At 55.0% G+C, this 17,772-nt stretch overlaps 2 protein-coding genes across 2 annotated transcripts in view; both read left to right on the top strand.

Moving 5' to 3' along the window:
* P2ry6 (pyrimidinergic receptor P2Y, G-protein coupled, 6) overlaps nt 1-12,670 on the top strand; it is a 38,023-nt gene extending 25,353 nt beyond the window's left edge. The window contains exons 3-5 of the mRNA XM_013511817.1: nt 5,306-5,459; nt 8,047-8,135; nt 8,899-12,670. Of these exons, the coding sequence (XP_013367271.1) occupies nt 8,933-9,919 (987 nt within the window). The 5' untranslated portion in view covers nt 5,306-5,459; nt 8,047-8,135; nt 8,899-8,932 and the 3' untranslated portion in view covers nt 9,920-12,670. The remainder of the gene's footprint in view (nt 1-5,305; nt 5,460-8,046; nt 8,136-8,898) is intronic.
* Nucleotides 12,671-17,170: 4,500 nt separating this feature from the next.
* Arhgef17 (Rho guanine nucleotide exchange factor (GEF) 17) overlaps nt 17,171-17,772 on the top strand; it is a gene marked incomplete in the record, with an annotated part of 71,999 nt that continues 71,397 nt past the window's right edge. The window contains 1 exon segment of the mRNA XM_013511810.1: nt 17,171-17,772. Coding sequence (XP_013367264.1) covers nt 17,599-17,772 — 174 coding nt within the window.

The following is a 17,772-nucleotide window of genomic DNA, read 5'->3' as shown; positions in this document are numbered from 1 at the left end:
GGGTGGCAGTCCAGGCAGGCTGGTAAAAAAGGTAGAGAGGCCAGGGAGGTGCTGGGCCAGGGGAGGCAGCCCCAGAGGCCTGGGGCAGAGTGACTGTGCAGGCTGGAGGGCTGGGCACTTTCAGCAGGGCAGGGCAGACAGGGTGGTGAGGGGTGCAGGGAGCCCCTCGGACTAGGCAGGAGGGAGAGGAGGCAGCCCACTCCCACCAGGTCACTGCCTGTTCTTCCGCTCAGCTGGGACTATTTACAGCCCAAATCTCATACACAACCAGACAGAGGGAGCCCCAAGGGTAGCTTAAGAGCTTGTGGCCCCTACATTCCATCTCTACCTGATAACACGTAGTGTGAGTACAAAGTGCTGCTTGCTGTATAAACAGTACTAAGCCAGGTCCCCTATGACCTGGCCAGGTTTCGGCCCCTAAGCCTGTGTGGTTCCTGGAGGCATCCTTGGAAATTCATTCATTCACTCATTCATTCATTCATTCATTTAATATGTATTTACTGGGCACCTATATGAGTCAGGTAGTGTTCTGGACACTACAGATGCATTGATGAGAAAAGCACTGCCTGACAGGATCATAACCCACAAGAAAAACTCAGGCAGAGTAGGTGGTCTGCCCTTCCTGATGTCAGGGCTAAGGGATCCAGAGGGCTCAGACCTGTAGCCATTTCCTTCTTTCCCCTGATAAATCTTCTCTATCATCAGTTAAGACGAAGATCTTTTTTTAAAATTTATGGATGCAGGCAGCACCAAGGACAGAGCCCTATGCCTCACCTTTACGGACAGATTTGTTCACCCAACATGTCCTGTGGCTTCTTGGTTGGGAACCAGAATCTGTGTGGTCTCTGAGGCCCTAAAGGCAAAGTCGACCTTGTCCCCAGTTCCTAACAGAATTGGAGAAGGAAGGGAGGGTGTCTGATGTTGATCTGTTTCCTCTCCTGTCTCAGAAGCAGGGTGTCACGATGGATTTGCTGTGCTTTGGCAAGTTCCTAATCTTTCTGGCTCCAGTTTTCCTGCAGGGAAATGTCACCTCTCTTCCCAAGCACAGACTATCATTCTTTAGCTCTGCAGCCTGGCTCACCACTGACTCACTGAGTGTCTCCAGCCTTCTGTACCCTGTTTACTCCTATGTACAGTGGGAACAACACACCCCATCACACAGGATGTTTAAGAGCAAATGAGGGCCAGGGATATAGCTCAGTGGCACAAGCGCCTGCTTGCAAGTGCAAGGTCCTGAGTTCGATTCCCGGTTCCAAAAACAAATAAACAAACAAAAACAAAGAGCAAATGAAACCGTGGTGCAAAAGGCTTAGTTCAGATGCCCAGTACCTTCAGAGCAGCCAAGAAACTAGCAGCCAGTAGCTTAGAAAAATGAGGCTTAGAGAGCTGAAATGACTTTCCCAGGTCACACAGCAAGTGAGTAATGAATCTAAGACTGCAACCCAGGTTTTCAGCTTCCTATTTGTCCTGCCCAGGAACTACAGAGATGACACAGTGGTTACTCTGGGAAACTCATGGGAGATGAAATGGCTAGAGGGGCTCTCCTGGCTGCCCCATGGGAACTGATTCCCACCTGGCAGCCCCTCTGCCCTCACTTGCCTTCTGCTGGCAGCCATCAGATAAGTGACCGGCTCCAGCTTCCCATTCAGGGACATCTGGGTTCTGGGACCAAAGCTGGGAGCCCAGGGCTGTGGAACGAGCAGTGGGAGGCATGGGGTGCTGATCTACAGGCTTAATTTCAAGCAACAAAATGGGACTTTATCGGCTCTCAAAAATCCAGTGGAAGGTCAGGCTTCAGGTGCAGAAGGAGCCAGGTGCTCCACAGTTCTCAGGAAACTGTCCCCATCGCTCTACTCTGCACACTGATTTTAATGTTGGATGGTGTCTTCCCTGGTGGTTTCTCAAGTGTCTAGGACCCAGCAGACACATAGTTCAACTGGCTGCAGCAGCCTTAGCCTCATCTCTTACCAGCTTTGCAAACCCAGTGGAAAACCTGTCTTGTTGTCCAGCAAAAGCCTCAGAATTGACTCCCAGGCACCTGGTGAAGGTGGCTCACCCCACCCCAAGGCAGCCATAGGGCCTGAGGAACCCACTCCTCTGTCTTCGGCTAGCCCACCCTTCCCAGAGTCTCAGGACTCCAAGGGGAAGGAGGGGACCTCCCAAAGGAAGGATAGGAGGCGGGGTGGCCATCAGGAGAGGGGATCTGGGAAGTGTGGGGAAGAAGCTGTGGACAAGCAGAACAATGACTGCCTGCAGTGAGGCACCACCCTGGACCCCGGCCATTGCTTCCTGCCAAGGTCTGGAGCCTGGTCTGGGAGGATGGGCGGCTCCTGGAGGCACCAGCCAGGCAGCAGGCTCCTTCTCAGAAGCAGATCCAAGGGGCCTCCTCCCCAGGGAGACAAAGGACTGGGAAAGCCTGGGGTCCAGGCGGGGAACCTGGCCTCCCACTCTAGCTCTATGGGGCAGAGGTTCTGTGGCCCGGGGAGACTGGAAAGGGGGGGTCCCAGAGCTCCTCCTCAGCTCTTCCACAGCCCCTCCCCACCCTCTCCACAGTGCCTCACAGTGCTCAGTAAAGCCAGATGTCAGAGAGAAAGAAAGAGGGGGAGAGAGAGGGAGGGAGGTGTGCGGCTACCGCTACTGTTGCCTGGGTACCAGAGGCTCCAGAGATGCATATTTCCTCTTTGCTTAGCCCAAAGAGAAACCAAAAGAAGGACCCCAACTCCAAGCCCCGCAAAGCTGCTGCTTCCCCTTCTTTGCACTCAAAGTGGAGGTTTCAGTTCCCGTTTTGATTCCTGTTGAGCAGGAGAAGAAAGGAAGTGGGAAAAGAGAAGAGAAAGCAGATTCTCTGCCCTCCTGGTCCCCTCCTGCTTGGGTGCCTGCTTCTGTGGCCAGCCTGATACCACAGGTGGGACCACAACTCCTCCAGATGGAGGACTCTGCTCCTGCCCACTGCTCTTGGGCTGTGAGGGAGGCACTGGGATCAGGAACCTGGCCTCAGGCTGGCCCGAGGTGGGCTCCAGGCAGAGGGCATGTGGGGCCAGGGCTGGGAGGATGGTGGGTAACATATTAACCTTGTTTACCTGACTCAGCTATCCCCAAGTCACACAGCAAGTTGGTGGTGGACCCCAGCCTGTCTGACTCCTCAGCGGAAGAAGCTGAGTCTGAACCCCTGTCATCCTGTGTCCTTACTGCTCAGCTCATGGGCCAGGGGCCCAGCAAGGGGATTCCCGGGCTTGGTTTCCCGGCAGGCTGGCCTGAGGCTGGGAAGCCTCTCACCAGGTCTGGCCATGTCTGGCTGCTCTCTGATGGGACCAACTGACAGGTAGTGACTCAGGCTTCCAGCTTCTGCCTCCAGAGAGTCTCCCTCACCCTCTCCCGTCATGAAGGCTTTGTCAGTGGCAGGCTATGCGGTCACCTAAAGGGCACCCTGAGACTACGGCATCTGAATAGCCCAAAGAGCTGCAATTTTGTCAGTTCTTCCTTGGGTCTAAACTCATTGCTTCTGCTGTAGAACTGACCTTAGGGTTGTCACCTGGGCTGAGGGAAGGAAATGGACAGAGGTGGTCCCCCAGAGGGCGAGGGCTTTGCTATTCTCGCTGCTAGTGCACTGGAGCGGAGGTGGTGATTCTCCAGAGCCTCTACCTCAAGTGCGCAGGGTTCAGTCCTGGCCTTGGCGCCGAAGCCCAGTCCCCTCGGCTCTGTGAGGCATGTGGGCCAGGTTGAGAATCTGAGCACAGGGCTGAAGCTTGCGCGGGAGGGGTACTTAGGAGAAAGGCTCAGTAGTCAGATGAACTGAGGCAGGAAGTTGGTCCTCGGACACATGTGCCCATGGCTGTCGGGGCTGTCCACTGGCACCACCTCATGGCCACAAGTCCTCAGTGCAGGGAAGACTTCAGTCCCAGTGGCAGCAACTGAAGCCACTCAGATGTCTAACCCAAATCCAAGGGCTCGGCACCCTTGGGCTGGTACCCCCAGGAAGCCTTCAGAGCTGCTCCCATTCCTGGGACAGACAGTCACCCACCCTGGTGACGGTGGCCATCCTGAAGACCAACAAGGCACTGCTGCCAGGCAGGAGGGCCCCTTCCCCACCTTGCCCTCCAGCACAGCTCAAATCAGGCAAGGGAGGCCCGTGCCCTTAGCTGGCACCAGCAAACTCCTGGCGTAGAACTGAATAAGCAGTAGGTGCTCAATTTGTACACAACTAACTGACCAGGGATTTTCCCACAGTTCAAACCAAACTTCCTCGGTTTGGTCCAAGCTTTAGGCTCCTGCTTGGTTTCTCAAACTTCTGCCTCTAAGGTGGTTTTGGGGTGAGATCAATGCCCTGATTGCTCCTGGATTCCAGAAGTGACCTCAGCATCCTATGGGGTGAAAGGAGGCCTTACTCCCTGTGGCCATTCATCCCCTCACCACGCCGGTGCCCACTATGACTACATTCTACCAAGATGGCTCGGAGAGAACCCGGGCCTCCATCTCCTGGTGTCATGTTCTTTCCCTGCACCACTCTATTCTTACCTGGTTGCTTCAAAAGCAAATCGCCGCGCCCCCCCCCAACCAGGTCACCCTCCTTCAATGCGACCTCCACCCTGAGCCAGCCTCCCAGGGACAGTGAGGAGACACCTCTCCCGCTCTGATTGTCCTAATAGCTCCAAAGTCTGAATTGGTGGTAAGGAGGGGTCAGGGAGGACTTGGCACAGCAAGAAAGAATATCAGTTGGGTGAAGTCTCAGGAACACACACACACACACACACACACACACACACACACACACACACTCCTGATGAGCTCCTTGGGGCCTGCCCAGGAAAGAAGCTGCTAACTGGGAGATGTGGGAGGGGCCACAATATATGGTAGGTGCTCAATAAATACGGAGAAAAGGAACAAGAAAAGGAGAGGGTGAAGAAGCCTACCTAGTGAGTACCCAGTGGATTGCCACGTAGAGCCACAGGGAGGTGAGTGTACTGGTGCAGGAACTACGGAAGCAAGGGAGGGAGGGAGGGACTGCGAAAATGAACAGGGCCTCTGGGCGTTACAGCCGTGTGACTGACGAGAAACAGAGAGGCTGAGGGGAAGGAAAACTGCTGGGTCTGTGGGACTGGCCTTTGACCTCCGGTCCTTTCCAGTCCTCTCTCCCCCTTCATTCCTGTCTTTCCATCGCTGCAGTGGGGGTGGGGTTCTGGGACGGATGCCCTTTCTCTGCCTTTTCTCCGCCTCCTCACTCCTCTAGGCCCAGTTTCCGCCAGGCTGAAGTGCTGGGGGTGGCAGGGAGGAGGTGGACCCTGTAGTGACTATTTCAGTCAAACAGACCTTCCAGGAAGCAGAGGAAGCTGTCCGTCTGTCCACAACTGGAGGTGTCGCAGCCTGCCTGAGAACAGGAGTGTGAGGAGCCTCGGCCCTGGCTTCCCTTTGCCCCAATACACTTGGGCCCACCAACCTGCTGCGGGGACAGGAGGCTGCATGTGAGTGTCCTGCATCTCTGGGTCAGTATGGGGCAGGGTGGATGGGAGACTGGACTTAAGGAGCTGTGACTGGGCAGCAGGCTGGGTCCAGCACTGACCTAAGGCAGCCCAGAGAGTTTGGGACCCCAAGGAAGGATCCCATCCAGCTGGGGGATCAAAAGAGGATGAAACACGGGGTCAGGAGCTCGGTGGACACACAGGTTTGACAGCAGAGATGTTGCTGAATGGTACTGTGTGAAGGGGAGGCTGGAGAGGACATCTTCGTCCCTGGCTGCTGGCCCCATGTGGCCATCTTGGCACCTTGGGAAGAGTACAGCGAGAAGAAGGGCAGCAGCGCAGGCAGAGTGGAGGGGACCTGGCACCCTTGCGACGAAACTCGAGGGCTGGGCAGGAACCTTAAACATCAGGAATAAGGCTTGGGCATCTTTCCAAAAGCACAGGACAGGGGGAAGGATATAGTCAGAGCCACCGAGCCCCGAGAGCTTGGGATCTGAGCTGGTCCAGGACTTAGGATTCAAGAGTGGGTGACGGATGTGAGAGCGGCCAGCTGATGCTCAGGGCTGGGGCCCAGCAAGCCCTCCCTCTGGCAGCCCCTGCCGGGAGCTAGGGTAAAGACTCAGCCTCCAGGGTCCTCAGAAGGCAGACGTGGTGGGGAGCCAGGTGACAGCCAGGCCTGCCTTCCTCACCTGGCCCTGAGGTCTGCCCAGTCTGCAACTCCAGGATCCCCTCCTGGAATGGCCCCTGCCGCCTTCCATGGGGTGGGGGCGCGGGCGGGGGCAGCGGGGGGGAGGTGGTTCCTGGAAAGACCAGTCTTGCCAGGAAGCAGAAGAAGCGGAAAACTGAGGTCTCCCAAAGGAAGGTTCAGGGACACAGCACCCTTCCAGCCATACTGCTCTCCTCTCAGACCCTACCTGCCCCCTCCTCCATGTCCTCACACCTTTTTCTACCCTTGGCAATCTTCCTTCGCCCCCAGCGTCCTCCATCCTCCTCTGAAAAGTCCCTTGTGTCCCGTGGCTCACAGTGGTCTCCCTTCAGGCTAATATGTGTGTGTGTGTGTGTGTGTGTGTGTGTCTGTCGGCAATATCTACATCTACAGACTGCCCTGTGGCCTTGGCTGTCCCACAGGCAGCAAGGCGATGTCTGGCATGTGGAAATGAGAATGAACATGTGAGTGAGAGCACAGCCTGAGTGAGTGAGCGTAGAGATGAAGGAGTGACCTTCCTCCTGCCCATTCTGATCTTGGTCTTCCAGACACACTGCAGGGGCCACTGCCCGCCTCCATGCCTACCTCATCTCAGCTGGGCACACAGAGTCCTCAAATCAGGCTGGAAGTACATCAGGGATCTGTGATAACCAAAGGCGATATGGGGTGTGGGACGCAGACAGAGACTCCAAACCTTCTCATTTTACCCAGCATTTGGGTAGAATAATTTCATTAAAATAAAATTTTAAATTGGGAAGAACATTACTTTTGCTCGAGTATAACTTTTTAAAATTTCTATACCCTCACTTAGCTGGTATATTCATGGTTAAGAACAGCTAACACTTGGTCTTGTACCTCGCACTGTCTTCACAACTGCTTTATAAAGCAGGTACCATAGTAACTCATTTTACAGATAGGGAAACTGAGGTATGGGGGTAAATAATACACCCAAGGCCACACAGCTCACATGTGGCAGGGCTGGGCATATGGCTTCAACCCTTTACTACTCTCTGAGTGCTTTTCATAATTTTTCTAGGCATCAGTTTTTCCCATCTGTAAAATGGGCAAAGGGGAGAACTGGACTCATCTCCAAGGCTTTGTTCAACAGGTCCATTGAATTGACTATAAATTCTCTCTGGTACTACTGATGTGGAAATACCCCTACCCAGGAGTATTCAGAAGACTCAGGAGTCAGATTTAAGGCATTTTGCTGTTGAATTCCCCCAAAACTCAGCCTGAACTAACAAGAGGTGGGAGAGGGTGTCAGATGCAGTGGCATGGTGTCGCGCACCTACTGACCATAAGGCCCATGACACATTTTACTACTGAGGATACAGGCAGAAAAAGCAGTTGACGTGGCCTGGGTTACACAGCATGGCAGTAGGGCACCCAACGTTGGACCCAGGGCTGCCTAGCTCTTAAGCTGCCCTTGCAAGCTCTCCCTCCCACAAGCTGCCTCCTCTGAATCAGGTGACTGGGTTCTGATCCTGATTCTGCTCTTAACGCACCAAGTCCCAGCAGTCCTGGCCCCTCACTGTAAATTTCCATCTCCGTAAAGCTGCAGGGCCTCGCATGGGCTGCATGCCTGTAACCTCAGCACTCAGAAGCCTGAAGCAAGAGGATTGCTGCGAGTTTGAGGCCAACCTGGGCTACATATTGCGTTCAAGGACAGCCTGAACTGCACACTGAGACCCTGTCTCAAACAAACAACATAAAGCTGTGAGCTTTGTCCCTCCGGTTTGCCGTTGGAGAAGCTATTTTCACTCTGGCCACCAGGGGGCACTGTGGAGGAGCGTGGAGCTGCTAGACCTCTGCGGCAGTTTTTGGTCAACTGGAAACAGGTCTTGGGAAACTCCCAAGTCACCTCCTTGCCCTGTTTTACAGATAACAAGGCTGCAGCCAGACAAAGAACCATGTCTTTGGAAGGTGGAGTTCAAGCTGCAGAAGTGGGAGCTATCTTCAGTGAGCTCATGGTGTGTGGACCATTTATCTGGGCTGAGGTACCAGGGACCCCTCTGCCCTGGACCCTGGACCTGGCTGTGAGACAGAGAGGCACCAAATCTACCACTTCTTCTCAGGAAGTCCTCAGTCTGTGAAAGGCAGGCAGGCCGAATATGACCACAATTTCCATCTCCCTTCCCCCCACCCCAGCTCAGGAGAAGCCCTTCATAAGCTTGTTTTAGTGCTTCTAACCTCACAACATCCCTTAGAGGTGCGTGCCACATTCCCCCATTTCTCAGACAGGGAAACTGAGACCCAGAGAAGGTAGATCCCTACCCCCAGGTCACATAACTAGAAAGTAGCAGAAATGAGATTTGAACCCAAGTCCATCTACTTTCACTAACAGAGGAGACATCTGATCAGAGTTCTGAAGAATGAATAGAAGTTTATTAGAAAGGATAATAGAAAATGCATACTAAGAATAAAAGAGGATGGGCCGGGGATATAGCTCAGCGGCATAAGCGCCTGCCTGGCAAGTGTGAGTCATGAGTTCAATTCCCAGTACCAAAAAAAGAATAAAAGGGACTTGAATCTCTCCTGAAGTTGAGCTTTATTGTATTCCAAGTTTCCTTGAAATTAGAGTTGTGTGAGGCCTCCATGGTATGGAAAGTATAAGAAATGACAGAGTTGATGCCCCAATTGTTCAGATAGGAGGATGAAGGCCCAGAAAGGGGTAGGGCCTGCTTAGGGTGGCCAGGGAGCACGTCACTAACAGGTTGTGTATTGTCTCCCCAGCCTCTCCAAATGTAGGAAGCCCAGTTGGGCAGTCATGGAGTGGGACAATAGCACAATCCAAGGCTTGAGCTTGCCTCCCACCACCTGTGTCTACCACGAGGACTTCAAGCGTCTGCTGCTGCCACCGGTGTACTCAGCAGTGCTGGTGGCTGGCCTGCCATTGAACTTCTGTGTCATTGCCCAAATCTGCGCTTCTCGCCGGGCCCTGACCCGCACAGCCGTGTACACCCTAAACCTGGCCCTGGCCGACCTGCTGTATGCCTGCTCCCTGCCCCTGCTCATCTACAACTACGCCCAAGGGGACCACTGGCCCTTCGGGGACCTCATGTGCCGCCTGGTTCGTTTCCTCTTCTACGCCAACCTGCACGGCAGCATCCTCTTCCTCACCTGCATCAGCTTCCAGCGATACCTGGGTATTTGCCACCCCCTGGCCCCCTGGCACAAGCGTGGGGGCCGCAGGGCTGCCTGGCTCGTGTGTGGCGCTGTGTGGCTGGTGGTGACGGCACAGTGCCTGCCCACAGCCGTCTATGCGGCCACAGGCATCCAGCGGAACCGCACCGTCTGCTATGACCTGAGCCCGCCGGCCCTGGCCGCCCACTACCTGCCCTACGGTATGGCCCTCACGGTCATTGGCTTCCTGCTGCCCTGTGCCGCCCTGCTGGCCTGCTACTGTCGCCTGGCTCGCCGCCTGTGCCGCCAAGGTGGCCCCGCAGGGCCTGTGGCCCAGGAGCGGCGGGGCAAGGCAGCCCGCATGGCCGTGGTTGTGGCAGCCGTCTTTGCCATCAGCTTCCTGCCTTTCCATGTCACCAAAACAGCCTACCTGGCAGTGCGCTCTATGTCAGGTGTCCCCTGTCCCATGCTGGAAACCTTTGCTGCTGCCTACAAAGGCACGCGGCCCTTCGCTAGCGCCAACAGCGTGCTGGACCCCATCCTCTTCTACTTCACCCAGAGGAAGTTCCGCCGGCGGCCACAAGAGCTGATACAGAAACTCACGGCCAAGTGGCAGCGGCGGGGTGGCTGAGTTCACCAGCACTGGGCCTGAGGCCTGGATGCTGTCACGTTCACTGTCACAGCCAGGGCACCCCACCAACCCCAAACTGTGCAGAGAATTAAAATTCAGCTGGGTGGGCATAGAGCAAAACCCCTCATAGTTCCAAACTTCATCAACTATTTATTGAGCCCTTTCTCAAGACCAGGCCCTCTGGACACAGAGACCAATAGGCCTGGGCCTGGCCCTCCAGAAGCTCCCGATCAGCCAGAAAGAGTAAAGAAAACCATGTTAAGCTGGGTATGGCAGTACAAGCCTGTAACTCCAGCACTCCAGGAGGCTGAGGCAGGAGGACAGAAAGTTCAAGCCCAGGCTGGGCAATTCAGAGGCTTATTGAGACCCTGCGTTAAAAATTAAAATATGAGAAAACGGTTGGGGATGTAGCTTAGTGTGAAGTTCCTAGATTCAGCCCCCAGTGCAGAAAGAAAGAAAGAAAGAAAGAAAGAAAGAAAGAAAGAAAGAAAAGGTGAGAAAGCCAGCAAGCCATGCTAAGCTGCTCACAGAAGTACAGTGTGACTTGTACTGTAACAGAGGCTTTGTACTATACTGTACTTTGTACTGTAATACATGCTTTGGAATCACCAACGAAGGCATGAGGGAAAGTAGAAAAGGGAAGTGAGAGCTTTCAGGAAGAGGCATTTAAACTGGGTTTTGCGGGATGAATATGGGCTCTCTGGTGGGAAGGCATGATATTCCACTTATTTAGTAAGCCTTTATTGAGACCTTGTACTCAAGCCTGAATAGCTTTGAGGTCCTAGAAAAAGAAGTTCTAGTCATGCCCTATTCCAGCTCCCAACAGCTGTAGGTGTAGACACTGACACAGTGATATCAGAGCTGTGACCCGTATCACTGCCCACAGGATGCCCATGGCCTTGTTCAAGCAGTCAGGAAAGACTTCTCTGGGGAGGAACCATCTGAACCAGATGTCAGAGGCTAAGTGGAGGCTCGGCAGACAGAGGTGGGGAGCACTTTGATATGGCCTGGGCCAGCCTTCTTCTGGGCTCTGCCTTGGACACTCAGGAGAGGGCTGGGAGGAGGTATGCGGCCTCCTGTGTGTGAAAGCTGAGGAGACCAGAGCTGTCCCACAGCTGGCCCCAGATAAGGGCAAGAGCTGTCCAGGTACGGCAGGTCATGGAGCTCAGCAGAGGGAGGAACCAGAGCAGCTGGCAGAAGCAGCAGCTCCTGGGGGATGGCACTGTGTGAACCAGAGGGCGAAATAAATCAGCATGGCTGGGCAGCAGTGAAGCCCGGGGGGGCTGGGTGTGTGGAAGGGGTGCCCGGAAAAGGAGCTGGGTAGGGCCAGAGCATTCAATGCTAGGAAGAGCCCAGACCTCACTTTTGCTTCATCTGCCTCCCCCAAGAAGGGGAAACAACCCTTCAACCCTGCTTCATTCTAAAAGAAGCCGACAGCTTGAGGAGACTCAGGGCCACCAGGAGGCTGCTCAGGAAGCTCCCACGACTGGAAGCCCAAGGTCACAGGGCAGTGCCCTGGCTGCGTTCCACCCCTGCTCTCTCAAGTCCCCCATTCCAACCTGTGAGTACGCAGAAGGCAGCTGGGGCCAGCTCCCAGAGCGGCCTCTCAAACCCAGATCTGAGCAGCACAAAGCTGAGTAAAGACATCTTTACTAACGGTCCCGAAGGTCCCGAAGGTCCCTCGAGCAGGTGGCAAAGGGGAATCATACAGCCGCAGGGAGTCCTCTTCCCTGCCTGCCCTCCTCCAGATGCGCCATCACTGCTCCGTGGGGTCACCCTCTCTGCTCTGGTTCCTCCTTCCTCCTCCCAGCCAGCCAGCCCTGCCGCACTCCCCCTTACTCTGTAGTCCTCACCCCATCCCCTCTTCCAGACCTGTTTGCCCCAAGTGGAACAATCCAGCCTGCCCTCGCTGCTGGTACCCCACACAGACCTGCAGTAAGCAAGAGAGCCCGCCAGGCCAGGAGTCCTCCACTGCAGGAGACAGAGTGGGCAGAAGTGAGGGCGGAGGGACAGGGTAGGGGAGGGAATATGAAATTTAATATGAAAGTATGCAGGATTTCTCTTCTAGCCCTTCCTAAGCCTCAGGACTGCCTGCAACAGGGGCATCCAGAGCGGGGCTCTCGAGAGCTAAACTTCCTAACCATGTCGGGGAGCCTGTTTGCAGCTGGAAGAGGAAGAAGGAAAAGCAGGCTCAGCCCCCCTCGAGATCCACTCAGTGTCCTTGCTGGAGAGGCTGGTGGTGTGAGCAGAAGAAACATGAATTCTCTGGGCCACAGTGAGAGGGACCTGTGAGGCAGTAGAAGACAGGCTGCTGCAGATTCCCTGCTGGGTGCAAGGTTGCACCATGCCAGACAGATGTTATCACCTTGCACTTTTGGGGCAGGGGCAGCGGGAGAATCACAAGCAGAAGACACAGGCCTCTGTCCACAGCCCAGCAGAGCCCTGTAGGGAGTCCCAGGTGACTGGCCCACCTGACTAAGAGCTGTGACTCTGTGGTTACTTTGCCGGAGTGGAAATTGTGGGTCACGGGTAAATTGCTTTCCTAGCTTCTCTCTGGGAGAGTTGCATAGAGGGTACAGGCTCCACAGCCAGTCTACCTGTGTGTTTATCCTGGCTTTACCCAACTGTGTTACTCTAGAAAAGTTATTTGGGAACCTCTTTGTTCCTCTCCGCAGCCGAGCAATGGAAATAATGATGATGCCTGTTTTATAAAGTTGGTGTGAAGATTAAATTAATATGTGCAAAACAGTACCTGGAACAGTGTCTGGAACATAGTAAGCATTCTGTGAATGTTTCCATCTGAATTATTTTGTCCTTTTGGAACACAAGTTGCTCCAAAACTTATGGACTAGGCAACAGGGCGCTTAAAGCAGGATGTTGCAACTGTTTCTCTTTCTCTCTTACCGAGGAGGCAGCAAAGCTCATCACACTTTTTTTTGAGAATAAAAACCATAACCCATAAGCCCTTTCTGTTCCCATAGAAGGAAAAACCATTTATTACATGCCAGTATCAAGGCCTCCAAGTGCTGTTTGGAGACTTCAAGTCCCTCTTTCTCTCTCCCTCCCTTCATCCACTTCCTCCTCCCCACCCTCCTCACTTTAACCCAGAACACAGCAGTGATAGGTGGGGGTTGGGACCTTACCCGGGTGTGCTCTGCTCCCCCTGGGGTGGGACATACAGGGAACACAGACAGGAGTGAGAAGATAGTCTAGTGAGGCACTAGAGCGAATGATGTGGGTTCAGAGGGATCCAGGGCGACTCTCCAGGGCTTGGGGTTGGGAAAGACTTCCTGAGGGATGGAGCAGGGCGGCTGGCCCTTGAAGGATGGATGTGATGGAGCTGAGAGTTTCCAGTGTAGGAGCCAGCACAGGCAAAGGCTGGGGGGTGTTGGAAGCAGGATAGAAGGGTCATAGCCTGAGCCTGAGAGCAAAGGGCTTGGGGACCAGTCCACACAAGTACCAAGGGGCCATGATAACGAGAGCAGAGGCCAGCAATTGGGCGCTGTGGGTTACAGGGACCAAACAATGTGCGTTATACACATTTTCACCTTTGTCCCTTACAGCATTTCCTGCAACTAATGGGAGTAGGAACTGATTTGCTAAGGTCATACAGCCTTCCTCCAGCCCGGGTACTCGATCCCTCTACCTACCTTCCCTCCCTTCCCTTCCTTGATCCTTCATCCCAGTGCCTACCTTCCCTGCCAAGTCCCAGTAACCAAGTCCTCTAAGAAGGCATGGCAGAGGGGGCTGGCTGGCTGCCAGCCACAATATTGGACACATGGCCTCCTAGAATGAAAACTTCATTTCCCAGGCTCTCTTGCAGCTAAGCACTCCAGGTCACTTCTTCCTGGGTATCAGCAAAGTGCCCTAAGGCAGTTTAATATGGGGAGGGAGGAGTGTCTTTGAGATAGGTGATATCTTTTCCCACACCTCAAAGCCTTCTTGTTTCTTACAAAGTGCAGGGTATAGCTGGGGCACTATCTTGGACCATTTGGGCACAGGCCTTCTGTGTCTGGTAAAGCAAGAATCTGGGACCAGCGTGGGTCTCTAACCATTCTAGTTTGGGCTTCTGCACTAGAGAGAAATAAATGGCTTTTTTAAAAAGCTACCAGTTTTTCAGGCCTTTTCTGTCCACAGCCAAAACTAATCCCTCTAGTCAGGTCCTATCCTGACCAGGTAGATGTAGGTGAAAGGCGGGCAGTGACCCCGACTGGGGTGGGAGGTGGGGTCTAAGCTGGGGATGAAGCTTCATCCTGCTAGGAGTTTGGAGTCAACAGACAAGATATTCAGGAAGGCAGCTTACAGAAGATGCAAAGCGTGGGGAGAAGTTGGCCCCAATATGGCATGAGACTGAGGGGTGGATGGCACCCCAGAGGAGAGAGTGAGCAGAGAGGGGCCTTGGCAGAGTCCTGCAAACTTTGACAGTAGGGATCTGGGGAGGAGAAGGAGCTAGTGAGGTGGTGGCCTGGATGGTGGCATACTGGGGCAGTGGCCCTGGTGAGGGAGGGAGGGCTGAAGGAGAGGATGTGGGGCGGGTGGGTGAAGAAGAAGGAAGGCTGGAAGGAAGGCCAGGCTCAGGGACGGAACTTCTAAAACAGAAAACCCTGAGTGTTGGCTCTTGGTACTAGAAGATGGGGAGGCAGATGAGTCGGGTCAAGATTGGGAAGCCAGAGAATCAGGAACCAGGTCTCCTCTTGGGGAGATTTCCGCTCTAGGCAGGAAAGGCTCAGAGGCACAGGATCTGTCGTAGCAAAGGATGCAGTTGGTTCCTTTCTCCCTCAGGCTTGTTAGTGAACATTCTGAGTGCTGTGAGTTGAGGTCAGACCCAGACTCTGCCCAGACTCAGAATCCAGGGGCTTGGAGGTGACACAAGGAAAGATGTCATTTAATAAACGATTGACTGAGCACCTACTGTATGCCAGGCATCGTGCTCGGCAGTGGGTCCCTTCTCTCTGGGAGCTCAGCTGAATGGAAGAAACAGGCAATAATGAAATAAACACAAATTCTTGGATCATTACAGCTGGGAAGGAGTATTAAGGACATAAAGAGAGCCAGCCAGCAAGGAAGGACCGACTAGGGGATGAGAAGTTCATGGAATGGTTGGTGGTCAAAAGACTCTGGGGGCCACTGGTAGTGATGTGACCTGACTTCCTTGGCAGAGAAGATTTCTTACCTGAGGTAGAAGGTTTCTGACCTTACAAGGATGCACTTACTCAGGGCAGTGGATTGCATCAGATTCTGGAACTTCAAGCCTGTTTCCTTACCTGGGATACAGCAATAAAATGAGGATTCCTCCCCCAGCTGCAGGGTACTGAGGATGGAAAGGTTAGAACACAATGCCATAAGATATCAAAACTACTATAACCCACTAGGAGCATGAACAGGAACAAGTACTTCATACAAAAGGATACATGGGCAATCCTAAAACAGTAGAGATGTTTCAGCTCAGCTTGATGATGCCTCCTAATGTTGGACAATGACATTCCTTGTGCCTGAGCACATATGTCCATCTGCCCCAGAGTCACACACCACACTCTGGAAACAGCTGCAAACACCCAAGTGCCCATCAAGACATGGATGAAAGCACTATGTTCCCACATCGGAATATTCCCTGCAGCCAGAAGGAAGCACACTATACAACCACAGCAGTGGGGTGGGCTGGGTAAGGCACAGACTAGAACCTACAGTATCTCCCTGAGGCTGTGCCATTGAGTGAGGCTGGAGGGCCAGGGCTGGAGGGCCCTCTCCCTGGAGAGGGCTGGGGCAGGGCTGACAGCACAGGGCACCCCATGCTGCTCCTGATGGGTGGTGAGCTCAGGCCGAAGGAGGGCAGGGGCAGGATGACCATGACGATGAAGAAGAGGCTGCTGGGGTGCAGAGGGGAAAGAACCCCTACTTCATCAGGGTCTGAGGCCAGGGAAGGCTGGAGAAGCATAGCGTTTGAAGACTCTAAAACTTACCATGTTTTCCTGACTTTGACACTGATCAGAGTTACTTTCCCCGTAGGATTAAATAAAATAAATGAAATACTATTACTTATACATCAGAGGCACCCCCAAACTTTTCAATTATTCAGATGTAGGGTCCAGCATTTAAACTGCACCCGGGATGATGAAAAGGATTTAACAGGTGAGGAAAGGGGAGGGAAGGGGAGGAAGAGGTGACGCCTTAGTACCTGACACAACCTCAGACTCACCAGACTGGGACAGAAGTAGGACAGGAACTCTAGGGTAGATCAGTGCGAAATAGAAGCGTCCTGCCCCTCCCCTGCAAGGAGGTTGGAGCGGCCACAGGTTAGCGTGTAGGTCTGGCAGTGGGAAGTCAAGGGCGTTCCCTTTTGTGTGGAAGGCCAGAGAACGAACAGAACGTTTGAACGACTGAAAAAGTCATACTAACTCGCTAACTGTCCGATTGCAGAGGGTGGATGCAGCTTTACCTGCATCCCTAGGGGGTCCCAGGGTTGTAAAGATTAGCCGGCAGAGGGCGCAAGAGCTGCGTACGCCAGGGCGCCAGAGAAAGAGGGGGTGGGGTCCAGGGCGGAGCTTCTCTTGGAAGGTGGAGCTGGTGGAGGCGTGGTAGCAGCAAAAGTAAGGGCGGGGCATGGCCCCTCAGGGGTGGGGCTTCTATAGAGCTGACTGTGGGTTGAGAGATGCGAGAGGGCAGTGCAGGCCGCAGGGAGGTGGAACGGGTGGCCCCTTTGGGACCCTGCGGGGAGGGACGTGGGCGTGGTGCAGCGGGGTTCGCGCCGCGGGGGGCGGGCCCAAGGAGAGGTGAAGGGGCGGGACGGGGAGCGGTGTGCCCCGCCTACCGCTCCTCCTGGCTTGGGATCCCCCTCCCGGCTCTCGCCAGGAGAGTGTTTCTGCGTGTACCTACCTGAGCGTCGGTGTGTACGAGAGTTTGTGGGTCTGAGGTTGCCATGTTGGAGCCCCTAGCGCAGGAGGTGTTCCCGCGCGAAAGCGGCTGAGCCGCGGTGCGTGCGCCAGGGTGGCTGTGTGTCTGCTAAGCTGACCACGTTCCGAACTTGCGTGTGTCTCAGCGAGTCCTAGGCGGCCGCTCATAACCCCGCGGGACTTCTGCGGAGGGTCGCTTCTGTCTCCAAATGTTCAAGCATCTTGTTTCTCCTTCGGCTCCTCCCCGATTCCCTTCCCCCACCAGGTTCCCAGACTCGCGCGCGCCCGGGAGCCCACCCCCTCTTTTGGGCGCGAGGCTCCGCCCCCCGCCCCCTTTCCTGTGCCACAAAGTTTATTTGCAACAAAAGGGAGCTGCGAGCGCACAGCCAAGGGGAGGGAGCGGGAGCCGGAGCGGGAGTGTGAGGGGGAGGCCGGCCGGCCGCCGGAGGGCGGGCGCGGAACCGAAGAACGGCGCGCTGGGATCCCTCCCCGGCCGGGCCGCGATGCCCTCGGCTGCCCGGGCAGAGGCAGGGGTCGCGCGTGAGGGTCGCCACTGAGGCGGAAGGGGCAGCCCGGGATGGAGCCGCTGCCGCCTGAAGCCACAGAAACTTGATCCGCGACAGATAAATCTCTGCCTGTCTCTTCGTCAGTCTCCCAAAGCCCCGCGCCCTGCGGGTGCAGGACCCAGACCTCGGGACCACGGCCACTGAGCGCCTTCGGAGCGGGGACGGAGGGGGGGGTTGGCCGCGGCTCCCCGAGGCCGGCCCCCCCGGAGTGAGTGCCGCCACCATGGCGGACGGGTCTCCCCGGCCCCCGCTTTATCGCAGCGTCTCGTTCAAACTGCTGGAGCGCTGGAGCGGCGGCCCCGGGCCGAAGGAAGAGGACACGGACGCCCCAGGGTTGCGACGCCGCGCCTCGTGCCGGCCGGCCGCGGCCGTCCCGGGCCAGCCCTCCCGGCGCGTG

Source organism: Chinchilla lanigera, unplaced genomic scaffold (genome assembly GCF_000276665.1).
Source record: "Chinchilla lanigera isolate Chin_1 unplaced genomic scaffold, ChiLan1.0 scaffold00013, whole genome shotgun sequence".
Classification (NCBI taxonomy): domain Eukaryota; kingdom Metazoa; phylum Chordata; class Mammalia; order Rodentia; family Chinchillidae; genus Chinchilla; species Chinchilla lanigera.
This window is presented reverse-complemented; position numbering and strand designations above follow the sequence as displayed.